General features: G+C 43.9%; 1 protein-coding gene across 3 annotated transcripts in view; it reads right to left on the minus strand.

The window, feature by feature from the left end:
• The window catches only part of cadps2 (Ca++-dependent secretion activator 2), a 603,629-nt gene that overhangs the window by 435,882 nt on the left and 148,856 nt on the right, over nt 1-18,891 (minus strand). For all 3 annotated transcript variants that reach the window (XM_067999803.1, XM_067999802.1, XM_067999801.1), the window contains exon 2: nt 9,049-9,162. In XM_067999803.1, the coding sequence (XP_067855904.1) occupies nt 9,049-9,162 (114 nt within the window). The remainder of the gene's footprint in view (nt 1-9,048; nt 9,163-18,891) is intronic.

Below are 18,891 nucleotides of genomic sequence, written 5' to 3' on the forward strand. Positions count from 1 at the left end.
ATTATTCGGTCTCTCTATTATAATATTAAAACACGCACGGTGATAGCGAGGATAATCAACCAGTGATCATAATCTCAAAAAAAAAACATTCACCAAGAATCTAAAAAGTAATTCTTAATGCAGTGATTTTAAGTAGAAACCTTCTGACTTCACTTATTCATGCGTACAGCTGCTCCAAGATAAATATTGTGATGCAATAAACAGTTTCTTGCCAATGATGGATGGGAATTCATATGCTGCAGGAAGCAAGAGTGTTTACATAAATTGTGCACACAAGCCTCTTTTGCCCTCACAATCTGTGCATCACAGTACATCATAGTTAAGCTGTGCCAACGCATACAAATGAGCTCTACTCCCTTTGGCAGTAAATAGGCATTCACACAGAGACCCAGTCCAGCATATCTCTCCTGCATGCACCTGTCTTCCAAACATCTAGGTAATTGGCAGATTTAACCCCAGGACTCCTCGAGCATTTATGTGTAATTGTCTTAAGATTTCAGTTATGGCATAGAACCAATCAGCACAAACACAAGAAACTACATGCTGTGATTTAGCCCCAGCTTCGAGCACCAACTTCTAGGCTCAATCTCACATTTGGACCAATTCAGGAGACAATGAAACAGAAAATAATTTGTCGGGTCACAGTCTCATTCTGCCGTGGCTGCATACCTACCTCCCCTATACTGCATCGACTCTGTACCAACTCCCACACAGTCTGCCTGTCATCTAAGTGGGGACAGAAATGTGCATTTAGGTAAAGATTGCAGCAGTGGACTAAATGGGGTAGCCTTATTCAGTGAGTCCTTACAGATCTGCACAATGAGCATGGATTTCAGTCCCAGTAGTGTGCAGAAACACAGCACTTTACTTCTTTTCCTCCACCTTTCCTATGGCCTTCGTTTCAGGTGTCAGCCATGGCTCAGCATTAACACTCTTGCCTCTGAGTGAGAAGGTTGTGGGTTCAAGTCCCACTTCAGTCAAAAACTTGCATTTATAGCAGCGCCTTTGACGTAGTAAAATGTCCCAAGGTGCTTCACAGGAGCAATTAACAAAATCTGACACCGAGCCACATGAGATCTTATGACAGGTAAACAAAAGCTTGGTCAAAGAGATAGGTTTTAAGGAGAGTCTTAAAGGAGAAGAGAGAGGCAGAGGGGTTTAGGGAGGGTCTAGGCAGCTGAAGGCATGGCTGCTGATTAAAATCGGTGATGCGCAAGAGGCAAGAACTGGAGGTGCACAGAGTTGTTGGAAGAGGTTACAGAGATCGTGAGGGGCAAGGCCATGGAGGGATTTGAAAACAAGAATGAGAATTTTAAAATTGAGGCGTGCCTGGACTGGGAGCCAATGTCGGTCAGCGAGCACAAGGGTGTTGGGTGAATGGGACTTGGTGCGAGTACGGGCAGTACTGAGGGAGTGTGCGTCGTTGGAGGTAAAAGATCCCCTGGCACTATTTCGAAGAAGAGCTGGGGAGTTTTTCCCCAGTCTCCGAGCCAATATTTTTCCCTCAACCAACATCAATAAAACTGATTATTTGGTCATTATCACCTTGCTGTTTGTGGGACCTTCCTGTGTGCAAATTGGCTGCCGTGTTTTCTACATTACAACAGTGACTACACTTCAAAAGTACCTCATTGACTGTAAAGTGCTTCAGTGTTGGCTGCAGTGTCCTGAGTCTGTGAAAGGCACCATATGAATGCAAATCTTTCTTTTCTTTTTATTTCCATGGAAGTTAGAAACCTTGTTCTGTTGATGGGTGAACACGTTGGATCCTTCCCAAGCTTTGCTCAAGGAAAAAATGGTACAAAAATGCATTGTACGGTCAGAAACATTTTATACTTTTCCACATCCGAATTCAACACACAAACACAAGCCAGCCACTTTTTCTTTTTCATTGATGCTGATTAACTGGTAGAAAGCACATAGCCAATGGCTCTGTTTTCAAAAGAGCACAGAAGCAGTGTAGCTGGCAGCAGAAAGCTTCTCGAAGGCACTTAGAAAGTACACAGCGTTGCTCTCGTTAATAAATTTTATTAATGCTCATTATTTTTCACAGAATCAGAACTACGCATTTGCCAAAAAATAAATATTTAATGGAAACCATCTGCCTGGTACATATGCCTTATTATCTGGTGGGTAGATCAGATTTTCCTGTCTGGTTTAAGTTCTCCAAATATGGGGTGTGACTAACAGGCCAAGTTTTAGTGAAATGGCTATCAGAGATACAAAGTGATTAGTACACCAGACAATGCCATTCAAGAGCTAGAACAGAGCCTGTAACACAAGATTGAGTAGGAAGATAGGAGTAATAAACAAGCATGATAACAATAGAGCAGCAGTAAAAATATTATTTACTCCAGCAATTCAGAACTCATGTCAAGGGTCAGATGGGCATCATCTGAACTCTGAATATTAGTGAATATCTATTCTCAAGAAACCATTGCAAAAAGTTGGAACTGCAACATGCCCCTGGCCCACCCAGCTCACACTAAATTAGACCCCATTCCCACTGAAATGCTGACTACACAAATTCATTTCCTGGTCCCCATGCTGGCTGACATTGCAAAAATGATTCTATCTTCTTGGGTACTGTCCCCCTCCCTTTCATCACTCCCTCCTCAAAAAACCCACCCTTGTCCCCTTTATCCTTGTAAACTACTGCCTCATCTCCAACATCCCTTCCCTCTCCAAAGTCATTGAATGTGTTGTCACCTCCTAAATCCGTGCTCATCTTCCCCACAACTCCCTGGCCAAGATTCCTGCTAGCTGCTGGAAGTGCGTCCGTTGACGTCAAGTGAGGACAGGATCTGGCTTGGCAGTGATGCCCCTCCCCCATAAATTCTCACCATCAAGGCTGACATATGAATTATGATTACTTGAGCAAGGTAGAGGAGGATGCTTGGCACCTCTGAAAACCGATCTCAGCAAGGAAACAACACCTTCCGCTTTTTTCCTTCCCCTCCTTCTGGTGTGAAAAAAAATCTAGGAGTGTATTTTGTCATCAGCACAGCTAGAGTATTACTGCATCATGATTCACAGGAGGAGAGCAGAATAAAGGAATTAGTTTATTGTGCTACAGCAGAATTAGTTAAAACTCAGATTATATTACAACACTGTCACATGAAGCAGCCCTATAATATAAGAGGGGTCGTACGAGGGATCACTGTCTCAAAGTGGTTTTCTTCCCTCCCTCCAGAGCCAAAGGTGCTACCAGCACCCAGCTTTTGAGTTGCTGTTCTGGTCATGGTTCTCAGGTATAAAGGGGGTGAGAAAGTTTAGTAAACAATCATTTTACAATAGAATCTGGAGTGTCTCCATTCTGCCAGTAATATCAGGATACAGTCACACACGTAGTGACAATTTGAATTTACACAACATCTTTAACAGAGAAATGGCCCAGGGCGTTTCATGGAGATTACATAAAATGTACAGCACAGAAACAGGCCGTTCAGCCCATCAGATCCATGCCCGTGTTTATCCTCCCACCCTTCTTCATCTAACCCCATCAACCTATCCTTCTATTCCTTTCTCCCTCATGTGTTTATCTAGCTTCTCTTTAAATGCATCTAAACGTACGGAAATAAATGGATGCTAAGCCAAAGATGACAATTTTAGGAGGGGTGAGATGAGTTTTAAGGAGAGTGCAGACATGGAAGGGTTTATTAAAGGAATCCCAGAGAGTGGGTTGTGAATAGGCGGGTGTTAAGTGACTTTAGTTGCTACAAGTTCTTGGCCATCGGTTGTGCTTTCCTTGCTCTGGCAGCTGGCTCCACTGTTCCATTTCTTCTCCTCCTTGTGCACCCTCCCCTTGCTGTGAGGATGCCCAAGTAAGATCAACTTGATCTGTAGACCCTGGTGAGCGAGTGTAGGGAAGAGATATCTTTGGTGATCACTGACTTTAAAAGACTCTAACCTCGCCTATTCTCCACATCAAAACAACAGGATTCCCATTGAGAAACCCATGCCTAGAAGCAATAGCAGTACTTGGAGCAGAGCTAAGTAAAAGTAGCAGCAAAAGCTCCGACTCAATTTCCAAAGTACTAGAAAGAGCCCTATGCAGGCAAAGAAACAGCAGCTTCAGTAGCAGCACACAAAATGGCCTCCTCAGTGTGGTATCCCCTTCATGGATACCTTACAGCAGATATAAATGGTGGTAATCATTAGGGACGGGTTTGGGGTAAAGTGGAAGGAATTGGGGCAAAGGGCTAGTCACGCTCCATTTAAATGTCGCCGGATTGTCTTGTGGCGGGCCTTAAAAGGGAACTGGTGGTTTTTTGGGAGGGGAATGCAGGTGTATATTTGAGGAGGTTACCCGTAAGAATGCATCTTACTGTGTTTACCGCTCCAGATTGGATGGTAATTAAGAGAATCCAGGCCCTAATCTCTGAACCTGGGACATTTGAACGTGAAGGCAGACAGCAAGGATGGCCTCCAGGATGACCTTTTTCAGCCACAAATAGCAATGGAAAAATACAATAAGGCCCATGTAGCCACCAAGATCATAACTGACCACATTCCCATTTTGTAAGACAATAATAAAATATGGATTGCTATAGTACGGGTTTGCATGTGAATCTTGGAAAGATTTGCTGTGAGGGTATAGCGTACTGTCTCAAGTCATAGCTTAGCAGGATGAGAGGAAACCCTAACAGACATCATTTGCCTGTGTTGCAAAATACTCTCCAGCCCTATCTTGGCAGACTACTTGACACTATTAACCTTTTTTTCTAATTTGTTCCCACATTTTTTGGCTGTTTGACACAGCATTTACCGTATCTACCACCTCCTGCCAAGCAGGGTGTATAATTCTCCTGTGTGAACAGTGCCCTGGGCGATCCAGGGCGATTCTCTTTTGCATCACATCTTGCAGTAGTGTCTGAACATGGAAGTGCCCTGCATCGTTTGGCAGCCATTTGCAGTTTTCTGTCTGGCAAACAATCAAGCAGCCCTTTAAATAGCAGCTACAGCCTTTAAGCACTCCCTCCTCACCCCCCTGGGAAACAGCTGGCCTCCCTCTACTTAGCATTTGCCCACTGTATCATGATCAAGACAAGCAACTCAGTAGAACGTTGGATTCCAGACATAAATTCACATCCCACTGCTCCATGGCACATGACTAGACCATCTGCTGACATCAATTCCGATAGCACATAGCGAAGGCCAGCATGCTCCATAATGTTGAAACACGATGGATACAGGGTTAGCCACTGTACGATGGTTAAATGCACAGGTTTATTCAGAGATGACAGTTAATATGAATTGCAAGGGACTATTCAACTGGACCAGAACAGGGTGACCAATGTTGAACTGTGGGGATAGCAGAAAGTATTCATTCAGGTCTCACATATTTAAAATCAAATGCAGATTTCTGTTGGTGAAAGGGGGGAAAAAATAGACCAAGTTGCACTGAGTTCGGAAAAGGGCCCAGACACATCAGTGCATCTCTGGTAACGCTGGACAAAGGCTGCCCATTTTGCTTAGCTTCGTACTGATCCAATTTGAAATCACAGTTTAATTTGCCACAACACACTGAGTTCAGAAAAGGGTACAGGAGATGCTTTATTTTTGTAACCAGTTTCTCATTCGTTGCTCCTGGATTGTTGCCATCTGATCTTTAAAACTACTTGTCCCCTGAACGGTGTTTCCTTCAGTGTCCAAAGTGCTACATTTGAAAGAATTTTAGTTTTCAAAGGCCAAACTTTCAAAGTTTCACTAAGCTTTGAAACATCTGCTGGGGGGGGGGGGGGGGTTTAAGTGAAAATGGTGAAACTTAGGAAAAATATGAAAACAATTTCTATTGTTGGGATTCATATCAACAGCAATGGTCTCTTTAAAAGTCAGTGTGCAAACAACAGATGTGTGAAGCTAGTCAGTTCTTCCTAGATTGCGAGCCGCAATGCTCTTGCACTTGTGGGCCGCGATCCAATTTGAAATGGGTAGGATAATCTCTATAGTCCTTTTGAAAATTCACACATCACACACAGGGTTGGGTTTTAGAACTGGGATTAACAGAATTACTCATTCCAGTTTTCTGGCATTAAATCATCCCAAATGAGGAAGATAAATTAAACCATGGTCAATTAATGTTCTTGGCAATGACAGTCATTTTAGTCTCCAAGACACATTTGTATGTGAAGTGAAGCAGGTCCCACAGCGTACATAATTTTCACTGCACCAGTGCACACTAAACCCAACTATAATAGGTCACCAACCTTCCTTCTGCCATGTTTCACAGCAGGGAGATGATAACATTCACTGAAAGCTTCTGGTATTCTCTCACTCGTGTGTGTGCCTCCACAGATCTTTCATTCCAACTTGGAGCAATTAATTTTGGTTCAGTTCAACCACAAAATCTTAAAATGTACAAAAAATGCTTAATGATACCACAGCAGCAAATGATATGGACAACGTTAAATGAGTAATTCTGTTTTATGGCGATTACTGTTATTTTCTAGCTTGCTGGGTGACCGTGTTAGAAGTGACTTATACTGGCAGTCTGGCTGTTCCTTCTGCTCACTGCTTTGTGAAGCAGTGATATTGAAATACTGAACAAGAAGTTTTTCATATTAATAGCAGCTCTCCACCAATTGGCTCAATGCAGGCAACATTTTGCAGCACAGCCCATCAGTTAGAAGAACAATTTTTGACAGATCACAAGCAAATGCTTTAGATCAATTGCAAAATATATTTCAAACGGGGTAAAAGTGAAGCCATTAGTTAAATTACTTTTCTAAGCCAATACACTTTGGGCAGTGCAATAGGTATAATTCTGCAGCGCTGGACTCTGACCGAGGAGACCCAAGCTCAAAACTGATCAACATTCTCTTTAGACTCCTTTGGATGTCATTCGGCCAGCTGCAATTCCTCATGTGAAAGCATGGGTCGCGGCAAACTATTCAACTGCAGGACACATCGCAGAGGAGCCAGATCCTATGCTCAGCTAACATCCGTACATCGAGCAGGGATCATTGGCTATTGGCCAACTTTTCTCCCTGAAGGCAGAATATTATTGTTTAAAGCTGTGACCAGAACTGAAAGAAAAACTTGGTTTAAGCAGAGAGCTCTATCCTGGTCCTGAGCTTTAGTTTATGTAGCACGTGTCGGATAAAGAGAGAATTCTCTCTCACACACACACACACTTCCTGAGGAAACATCTATTCTCCAAACAGTGCTGGACTCGTCTTGACAAAACCAACTGTGTGGCTGAATAAAAGTAGTTGTTTTAACTACTGACTCCTGTGCCTAATAGTGGTAGGGAGGAAGTGGGAGAGAGGGAAGGAAGAAAGGTAGAGAAAAAAAAGCACTAAAAATGAAAAGATACTAAAACAGTTGCAGAAATTATGTAGAATATGTGTGGAAACAGCCGCTTTTGTATTGGAAAAGTGGGAAGCACGCTCTCCCTCCTGTGACAATGGCCCCATTTTAAACTCCCCAATTCACCCATAATTGGGTGAGCAGGTCACAATCACATATTTGAACTCCACCAAACTCAATATTGCTCTGCATTTTAAAATAACACGAATAGCAGAGCGCGGTTAAAAAAAAAATCCTAAACCCTGACCAACAACTAAAGTGATAGCATCCTATCACCACCCAGCCAACACAGGAGAGGACTGGAGAAACTCCTAATCTTCAGGTAAGGAAACTGGAATGGTGGTCATTTTAAAACCAAGCTTTGTTTAAAAAAGAATTAACTTCCTTCTTAGCTGCCATCAGTTGGACTCTCTGCTAATTGAAAGCTGTAATGTGCAAGGGTAAATCTGTGGTGTATACCGTTAATATTTGGTGCAAATCAAGAACATATGGATCACATAATATTAGATCTTAGAAACTTATGCACCAGATTCACATTTCTCTGAAGAAACAAATCTACAACAGACTTCAGAGGCTGTGCACTCAGGGGGAGTCTAATGGACATACTTTTGAAGAATGGTGTTTTTCCTCTTTATGCTTTACCACATACAAGTTTTAACAAACCTCCATTCTGATAGAGGAAATTGTGAGGAGGATCATTGCCCTGCCCCGTGAAACCACCGAACACTGCAGGATAGGTGAGATTCCAATTAAACCTGATGTCTGCCACAAGCTCAACGAGTGCTGTTAACTAACAAAAACTGGGTTTGGATTCTTCAATCTTATGTCCATAGCCAGAGCTGTAAATTTTCCTCTATCTCCATACCAATAAAGGCAGGAGGGAACAGGACAGCAATTCTATACAGGATTCTCTTGAAAGGGAAGAGTTTCGTTATACATTTCGTCTCACATATTAAAAATCCTGCGATTACAGGCACTTCCGGTCAACTTTTCCCATTATAAAAGACTGCGTCCACATGTAATATACCTATTTATAACTAACCTCCAGATTTAGTGTCCAGCTAATTTCATATCCAGCTTAGAACACTCCTTCCGATTCCACTGGTAGAACCTTTGGTAGAAATCCCTCTGGAGGCATTTTTCAAAAACATTCCAGACATAGATCAGCCATTGATTTTCCTTTAACCACTGCTGACACTTAGGGAATCTCCTATTACATGTGCAGCTTCTGCTGAAATTTACCACACAATATATTTTTAACAAAATGATTGGAGTTGCAAAGTAAAAGGTGGCAATTGCGCCCCCAATGGTTCAGTGAACAGGTGAACCATACAGACCAGGAAGGTCCCAGATCTAATCCCAGGTCTGTGCTGAGCTAATTGATAGCAGCCAGGTGGTAGTGGGGGTGCTACAACTCGCCTTCGTGCCCTGGTTTAGGGAGGGGGAAATGATCCATGATTCCCGTTCCTGAATGCTATCCAGGAACCACTGCAGGAAGTGCAAATATGTAAATGTTGGATGAGAACAGGATCAGGCTCAGCCTCCAAAGTTGACACTCAAATGTCAAAGGTCCATAGATGAGTAATGGCCACTTGGGTAAGGTACCAGAGGGCAACCTTGAAACCACAAGCAGCAGAGCATCAATGCCTTCAGGACAGGAGAGGAAGGGAGGGAAGACTTGCAAGACAACCAAAGACCCAGCAATTAAAGAGGCAAATTAATAAGCTTCTCACGTACCTCATAATAACTTTGAATTGCATTCCAAAATGCTTCATCTGCAACAATCTGTGTGTCACCATTCAAGAAGGCCTGAAATCGTTCTTTAACTGTCTGGAGCTGTTGTTTGTTCAGCTGCAAAAGAGAAAGTTCATAACATTACTCTGTCAATCCTTGACCAAAAAAAATTAGATAAAAAATAAAGCTGAATTTTTTTTTAAACATATGGTTTAAAAGGCATGACTTTTTCTAATCGTACTTTGAGGTACAAATTGCTGATGTAATAATTCTGATCCGCATAGCCACACAAAGCATGAAATATTTTCTTTTTCTTTCAGATCTTGTCTCCCTTTTCTGAAGACACTCACTTCTCCTGGGGTTGGCAGCCCTCTGGCACCTCACCCAAGCGACCAACTATCACACATGCACCCTCGATTACTACTAGCTCTTCCCCATTCCACCAGGTCAGCCAGTCGGTCAGCCTTGCCATAAAAACTCCCTCCCTAAAGCCTCCTGCTTTGCCACCTCCCTGCTTTCAAAAGGCTAATAAAAACACTTCCCTTCGACCATGCCTCTCCCTAACCTTTTCTTTGTTTCCTATTTCCCTTCTGTTTCCTGTCCACTTGTTTCCTCTGTCCTCGAAAGTGCTTTGAAATGTTTCTATAAGTGGGAAGCCCAAAAGAAATGTTGCTTGGGTGCCGGGGTGGGGGGAGGGGGAGGGGGGTGGTGGGGCAGGGTGTAGGAGCAAATTCATTAGCTGTGACCTTCCTTGCATACAATTTTATTGGTCAATTAAGAAATGCTGTAACCTAAGACCCTGCTCATCCCTGATCTATACTGAATTAGCTGATCTCAATATGGCACATGGAAGTAGCAATAGAGACCCAAAGAAAGAGGGGAAGCAAGCAATTTAAAGAAAAGACAAGACATCAATAGGCTTTTAAACCAGGTCATTCTATTTTACTAACAAGAAAAGTAACACTGAGGTCCAGCAACCAGGCAAACATGGCTCACCACCACATCCTGACATCAATCAAAAATCTGAAAGAGTTCCAATCATTATATGGGAGATATGTAACATGTACAGCACAATTTTGCAGCTTATTGATATTCACAGACACATTTGGAAGAGGAATAGGAACATAGAAATTGCTGGTCGAGAAAAGACCATGGTCCATCTAGTTCACCTTCTACCATACTGGTAGTCGCAAAATACAACAATGATGGAGCTGTTGACTAATCACAGTAATCAACCTCCAATCTTTGCTTCCAATTTCCACCCTTCCCTCGCCCTCACACGGTCCATCTCTGACTCTTCCCTTCCTCGGCTTCTCTATCTCCATTTCTGGGGTTAGGCTGTCAACCAATATCTATTATAAGCCCACCGACTCCCACAGCTACCTTGATTACACTTCCACCCACCCCACTTCCTGTAAGGAGTCTATTCCCTTCTCCCAGTTTCTCCGTCTCCATTGCATCTGTTCTGGCGATGCCACCGTCCACACCAGTACTTCAGATATGTCTTCCTTTTTCCTCAACCGAGGATTCCCCTCCTCTGTAGTTGACCGTGCCTGACCTATTTCCCGCACTTCTGCCCTCACCCCTTCCCCTCCTTCCCAGAACCATGATAGGGTCCCCCTTGTCCTCATCTTCCACCCCACCAGCCTCCGCCGTTTCCGCCATCTCCAGCGTGATCCCACCACCAAACACATCTTCCCCTCCCCTCCCAGCATTCTGAAGGGACTGGTCCCTCCGCGACACCCTGGTCCACTCTTCCATCACCCTCAACACCCGCTCTCCTCCCCACGGCACCCTCCCATGTGAGCACAGGAGGTGCAATACCTATCCTTTCACTTCCTCCTTTCCCACCATCCAGGGCCCCAAACACTGTCTTCAGACGAAACAGCAGTTTCTTGTACTTCTTTCAATTTAGTATACTGTATTCACTGCACACAATGCGGTCTCCTCTACAATGGGGAGGCCAAACTCAGATTGGGTGATCGCTTTGCTGAACACCTCCACTCAGTCCTCAAGTGTGACCCTGACCTGCCAGTCGCTTGCCATTTTAATTCCCTGTCCCACTCCGACCTCTCTGTCCTCAGCCGCTTAAACTGTTCCAATGAAGCTCAATAGAAGCTCGAGGAACAGCACCTCATCTTTCATTTAGGCACTTTACAATCTTCTGGACTCATGATTTCAATAACTTCAGACCATAACCACTGGTCCCATTTTTTTTTTCGTTGGACTGCAACTGCTGGTAATGGGTCCTCTAGACTGATCTTTTGTTTCTTAACTTGTCCCATTACCATCCTCCTTGCCTTGTATCATCATCCCTTTTGTCATTTAATCATTCCTGCCCTCTACCCTATCACAGACCTTCCCTTTTGTTCTTCCCTCGCCACCTTTCCCTGGCTCTGTACTTGCTTAAAAACGTTAACTCTTAACATCTTCCAGTTCTGATGAAAGGTCTCTAACCTGAAATGTCAACTCTGTTTCTTTCTCTACAGATGCTGCCTGACTTGCTGAGTATTTCCAGCATTTTCTGTTTTTAAATCAATCAGTTCGTCTGCAACAGACTCAAACATGACACAAGGAAAATCCCAGTGGTGAAGAGCTTTGGGAACCACAGGTCCAAAGTCACCTTTTTACTCCCATCACAATCCAGGAAGGGGGATTGTTTTTGTTAAAAGACAAGAAAGAGATGTTGCAATGTGCTGAGAGGAATTTTTATTCAATGTATCCACCACTAAACCAGCCATCGAACCAGGTCATTTAGTTTTAACCACAGTTCATTTCGTGAGTCAGCGGTCACAATGCACAGGTTGTCAAAAAAAAAACACGATGCTTACAAGTTATAATCAAAGGTGTCAATAAGCTATCCCAATGGCAAGTTTAAAGTCTCCGTGGTTTCAGTAACTACACAGTGGAGTAAAACCAGAACAAACAAGGCCAGAGCTCACTAGTTAAGAAACCTAGCTTTATATTTGACCAACGAAGAGTCTACTAAAATAGACACTGTCCTCAAGTCCATAGGGTATGTAAGCTCCGGATTGCCATGATAACCATTTGCTTCAAAACATGGAAAACAGATGAATGCCAAGTAAATGGAGTTCTATATAAATGATTTGTAATTTGTATTGACAACCTGTTCATGTTTCTGTGAAGCCAAATGAATGAGGAAATTTTGAAAATGGTCAAACTTGTTCCCCTCATTTCATGTTTGTAATACTGAATTCATCTTAAAACAGTTAAATTACATGCCTGAGCGATTCAGTCATGACTGAAATCAAACTTTAATTAAAACTACAAAAAAAAAGTACATTATTGGATCAACCTATAAGGAAGCAGCAAAGACAGTTACTTTCTGGTGCTCCAGTCACACATCAGTAACACATAATCCAGCACCAGCTGTACAATCTCTTCATTCTGCAATCTCTATTATATTTTCTGGTAATTAAGACAGTCTTTTTTTCAAAAGAAATCTTTGGTGTTAATAGCAGTCAGCCTCTAGGATTTAATTGAGGAGAAAAAAGAAATGGAGACATTTTGTGGACTAATGGATTGTTCAGAAATTTTTACCTGAAAGCAATTTCTATCGTATCACAGATGTTAATTATGCCCAGCACTGCTACCCCTTCAGCGCGCCCCCCCCCCCGCCCCCACCTTGGCAATGCTAAGCCTCCCAAAATGTATCTTAAAATGGCAGGGACTGAGACAGAGAGCATGTGCCTCTTATTGACAGAGTAGGGCACACCCCAGCACCAGATAGATTGACAAGTGTATCATCAGAGTCACAGACTTGTGAGAGAGAAAAATTTGGGAGTGCGAATTTGGGGCAGCGAGGGAGGCATTGGGGGGTAGGAAGGGAGATTGGGGCCGGGAGCAGCGGCGATTGTGATGGTGTTTGGTGATAAATACTTATCTTTTTTTGTGTAGGCGATGTTTAGGGTTGGTTTTCCCAATACTGGCGCTGGCTGCCTCGGGGCAAACCAATATTACAGCATGGACCTGAAGCAGGCATTAGGCCCCTCATCTGCATATGCAAAGGGCCCAATGCCTGCTTCAGGAGTGGGTAAAGGACACCTCTTGTTTGTCCTTACCGTCTATGGCGGGGAGCACACTTCCAGTCGGACTTGTGCTCGTGCGCTTCCTGCCCGCCTTTTTGGAGCTTTAGGTGGCCATGTAGTACCTGAAAAATGGGTGCTACGAGGCCTAATTTAACACCCTTAAACTCTCTCTATGATCACAAGTTGTGTGACAAAATTCCAGGTTGATGATTTTATTGGCAAAATCATCACTTTCAGCAAAATCAGCAATTTGGGCATATGATCTCGACTGTTTTAAAGTCGGTTACTGCCATAATATATTACCTTAATCACCACCAAATGGATTTTTAAAATGATGGACAAAATCTTCGAGAGAGGTGACAAGAAATAGAAAGTGCTTAAGTAGTTTCAGTTTACTGACGACCAGAATTAAATTTATACAGTAGTACATTATTTTTCTGATTAAGTTACTCAACCAATGAATATGGATTTTGTATATTAAGTTAGTCCGTTCCCCTCGCTTTGAACTAATCTATACTCACCAGCTTCTGATTGAGTACTCTCCATGTACTTACAAATATCTCAGAACTCTATAAACTGCAAGATGTTAAAGGCTATCTGCCAAACCTATAACATTTTATAAACGTACATTCATCTTCTCCATTGTGGCCCAGATTAATCTTGAAAGAGATGAAATTACCAACCTTACAGACCAAGCAATAAGATGGCATATGTCCAAAACAGTCACCATTGACAAAATGTAACCCAGAAGGGAAAGGCACCTGCGCCCTATACATACATAACCAAGCCACCATGCAATCCTGTACTTCCCATTTATATTGGGAGGTCCATGGGACACAGGGCTGCTTGGACCATCAGCAATATTGCACGCCAAAGGAATGAGGGAATTAAAGGAGGAAGCGAAAAATAACCTTCAAAATAAAATTGGGGAATGAAAATAATTTGTATTATTCTAAAGAAATATATCGGCCTCGATTTTAACCCACCTCACCCAGCGAGAATGGTGCGTGGGAGTGGGTTAAAATTAGGCCGAGTGGATTTACGAGCTTGAGGTAGCTCCGTTCCCGCTCGACGCAATCTTATCTTCGCTGGCTTTCGAGTTGCTGAGGCTCCCGCTACAAGCTGGCGGGGAGCTACTTAAGATTCAAAAGTCGCAGCCCGATGACGTCATCAGCGCTGCGACATCATCTCAACTAAAAGTTGGGGGAGTGCTGCACTGTCTGGAGCCCAGCAGCAGAACCAAGAAGAGGCCACTGTAAGATTTAAAATATTACTTCTCTTAGAACTCCTTGTGGGCCAGGAGGAGCAGGTGCGCTCCCCCAGACCCCGCAAGGAGTCATTGGGCATCCCTAGCCCCGGCCTCCCGCCCCCCCCCACCCCCGATCGCAGTGGAAACCTCACCACCCTAAAACCGATTGCCTCCAGACCCCTCCTCCCACTCCCACTCAGCGGCAAGGTAGTGGATCGGGCCAGGTGTCGGGTGGGAGTCCAGGAGCTTTTATGTTAATGAGGCCCTGACATTACGATCGGCCAGGCCAGTGCAATCCAATTTCTACCTGCAAATATCAGCATTAAGCACTTCCATGTCAGGTATAGCACCGCTACGTGACATAAAGCTCCCTCCACTCTTGCCTCAACTTTACAAGAGCACTTCTTACTGCGTGAGTGTGACCTTGTTTGAATTTCTCACACTGTCAGTCCTGTGGCCTCTCTTGACATACAAGTACCAAAATAGGTGCAGCTTTAGACTGTGGGACCATGACCACAACAAATTGGATTGTGACTTGTCAAATTCATTTCACATATCAGTATTTCTGAAGAGAAAGGAGACTCCCCTTTCAATCAAATTTGGATGAGTCATTATCCAGTCCACACATACAGTTCTAGCAATTATGGATTTTCCAAAAGTATTAACCAGGGCCTCTATCTCCTGGTTAAGTAGCTATTTATGTTTCAGGCTTACTTGTCCTGCATTGCTCCCTACCTCCCAGCATGGAAATGCCCAACTTGTACTTCCTGCACCCCCTCCAAAAAGGATTGCCCACTTTTCTAGGAGACCAGAATAGGATGGCGGCAGAGGAAGGGCAAAAGTATGGGTTATATTCTTGCAAACATTTATTAAGACGTCTCTTGATAATGAAGGTCTCTGCATCATAAGACACAGAAACAAATGGAATATATGAGCCTTAAAATGACTACAGCTGCTATTAGTCTAAGCACATTTAACAAGTTTGTAGATCATTCTTCTGTCCACTATTTTAGAGGAGGTGTTAACCCATTTAAAATAAGCAACGACTTGCATTTATATAGCCCCTTTTACATAGTCAAGTGTCCCAAGGCGCTTCACAGTAGCGTAATCAGATAAAAATTGACACCGAGCCACACAAGAAGATGTGAGGACAGGCGACCAAATGCTTGGTCAGAAAGGTGGGTTTTAAGGAGAGTCTTGAAGGAGGAGAGAAAGGTGGAGAGGTTTAGGGAGGGAATTCCAGAGCTTAGGGCCTAGGCAGATGAAGGCACAGCCACCAATGATGAAGCGATTAAAATCGGGGATGCGCAAGAGCCCAGAATTGGAGGGGTGCAGAGATTTATACTGAGAGTTCTAGGGCTGAAGGGGGTTACAGAGATAGGGAGGGGCAAAGCCATGGACGAGTTTTAAAACAAGGATGAGAATATTTAAAATCGAGGCAGTGCCGAATTGGGAGCCAGTGTCGGTCAGCAAGTACAGGGGGTGATGGGTGAGTTAGGATGCGGGCAGCAGAGTTTTCAATGAGCTCAAGTTTATGGAGAGTGCAAGGTGGAAGGCTGGCCAGGAAATGGCCACCTCGCGATTCCTACTGCACTGTTTGAGAATCACATCACAGGGGTGACTTCTGGATAGCTCTGGTTTAATACACACCGTACAAGTAATTACAAAGTGCGACAACGCCTCTACTGGTATAAAAACTAGTTACATATAAACACGGTGATGCCTGCATGGAAGGCACGCGTAGGAGCTGTTTTAAAAGTCACTGTTTGGCACAGCTCTGACGAGACACTTGCAGAGTTGGGCGACGCTGTGGACCTCAAGTTAAACCCTGCATTCAAATAGCAGACAGAGGAAGTCATACAAACATGTTAAGCATTCCTGGGCTATTTATAAAAACAGACTTTGGACTTCCAGTTTACATTTAGAAATTTCTGCAAAAGCCCACTGAAAACCTGAACTGTCCTCTTCTAAACCAGACAGATGGTAACCTTACCTCCCACCCCACAATCCCAACCTCGGCCCACTGCCCTCCTGGCACATCGGGAACTCACCATGTAACACTCACCATGTGACATTTGAAAGCTGTTTGGCCACCTTGCTCTGGTATTGGGAGTCAAATGTGCACGTCAAATATACTGGCAGACAAATGATTTTGACTTCAAAACAGGAGGACGAGCAGCTTTCACATCCATGGGGGTCTGTACACTGGCCGTTCCATATGCTGCTCCACTGCTCGGTAACTTGCACAGTCCTGCCCACTTATGTCAGAGCAGCAGAGTATGCTTGTAGATATAAGCCTTGAATGCTGTTAGCGCCAGAGTTTATATCGATGTTGAGACGAACGGTAAGTCTTTAGTACGAATGTGCGGAGATGGGACCGGGACTTCACTTTTTTTTGTCGACAGTCCACCTTATAACGACAAACGGGTTTGAGAGGAGTGGGTAGGACTATACAGTGTTTTAGGGGTCATCATGTCCTCATTTTGCAAAATAGCCTCTGGTTCATGGGTCTAGAGTCAATTTAACACTGTCACCGAATTTCTGATTTAATCCCTAAGGATAGCAAGACATCAATCAATTGTCCCGCATATAACATGCTCATTTAGTTTGTAAGGTTGGTGCTTTAGAACACTATCAATTCAGCTTCTGTTATGGCTTTAATTTATTGTAGTTACAGGTCAATATGATTGTAAATTAAATACTAGTACAATGTGACATATTTCTGTTAAATGCAATCATTCGAACCAGTATATTATAGGTACCAATACATTGTGGACCTCGTGTCTCAAAGCCACTATATAACGGGCCTGTAATGCAGGTTTCAGAACAAATCATAAATGGCACTATAGGCCTCAAAGGAGCTGACAAAATGAGTCTCAAAACAATTCACAGAAATGAAATAAGCCTCGAAGCCACAAAAACTACTGCAATGTGGCCTTCACAACTGTCAACACCATAAAACTAGAGATGAAACAAGCCACAACTACAACATTTCAGGCCTCAAGTAACTTGTTCACCACTGATACTAATGGCAGAACTCACACATGTCTGCATTCTTGCTCTGACCACTTCCGTGTGTCCCTCAACACCAACATCTCCCTACTCCCTTGCAACTCCATGCCGGACAAAAAAAAAACTCTCCCCAAAAGTCACTTGCAGCTGCACTTTCAAATTCCCAACAGCCCAGCCTTTGGCCCTCTATTCACCACAATACCTCTGCGGTTACTGATCTGCTCAATCACTCCCTCGCCTCCGCTTTTGATGCCCTTGTCCCCAGAAAAACCTTCACTGCCTCCCATCCCTTTCATTCTTCTGGTACAGCCTCCGTAGTGCATTATTCCTCTTTGTGCTTCACGTCCGTTCTGCAGCCTTTGATACTGTCGGCCAGATGATCCTCCTCCAACGCCTCTCCTCCACTGTCCAGCTTGATAGGACTACCCTTGCTTGGATTTACTTTTACCTATCCAATCATAGCCACAGCATCTCTTCCCGTCCCCGCACCATCCCCTCCAGAATCCCACAAGGATCGATTGTTGGCCCCCATCTCTTCCTCATTTCCATGCTGCCCCTTGGCGACATCATCCAGATACGGGGTCAGCTTCTATATGTACACAGATGACACCCAGCTTCACCTCTCCTCCACTGCACTGCCTCTGTGCTGTCAGATTGTTTGTCCAGTATCGGTCTTGGATGAGCCATAATTTCCTCCAGCTAAACATTGGAAAGAACAAAGCAATCATCTTCAGCCCTCACCACAAACTCCACATCCTCACCACCCACTGTCACATGCGGAACCAGACCGTTAACAACCTCAGTGTCTTATTCAACCCTAAGCTGAGCTTCTGACCCCTATCCTCTACATCACAAAGACCACCTACTTCCATCTCTAACATTCTCTACCTCTGGCCCTACCTTAGCCCATTGCCGCTGAAACCTTCAACCATGCCTTTGTCACCTCCAGACTTGATTATTCCTATGGTCTCCTGGCCAGCGTTCCATCCTTCACCCTCCGTAAACTTCAATTCAGCAAAAACTCTGCTGCCCATCTCTCATCCCATACCAATTACCGCTCGCCCAGCAACTCTGTCCTCGCTGACCTACAGTGGCTCTGATTTCTAAATGCCCCAAGTTTAAAATTCTCTTCCTTGCACATACAACCCTCCATGGCTTTGCCCCTCCCCATCTCTGCAAGCTCCTCCAGCGCCACAACCCCTCAAACTCTCAATTCCTCCCACTCCGCCCCTTCACTGGTGGCTGTGCTTTGAGCTATCAAGGCCCCAGTGCGCTAGAATTACCTTGCTAAACCGCTCTGCTTCTCCACCTCTCTCTCCTCCTTTAAGACCATGTTTGACCAAGCTTTTGGTCATCCCTCCTAATATGTCCTTCTTTGGTTCACTTCTATTTTTTTTCCTTACACCTTGAAGTGCTTTGGAATATTTTCTACATTAAAAAGGCATTGTTGTATTTCATGAACAATCATGTAGTGGGAAATGGCCTTGGTGGTCACTGACCATGTCTGAAATAAAACCAGAAATTACTGGAGATACG

The sequence above is a fragment of the Heptranchias perlo genome, chromosome 18, assembly GCF_035084215.1.
Source record: "Heptranchias perlo isolate sHepPer1 chromosome 18, sHepPer1.hap1, whole genome shotgun sequence".
Classification (NCBI taxonomy): Eukaryota; Metazoa; Chordata; class Chondrichthyes; order Hexanchiformes; family Hexanchidae; genus Heptranchias; species Heptranchias perlo.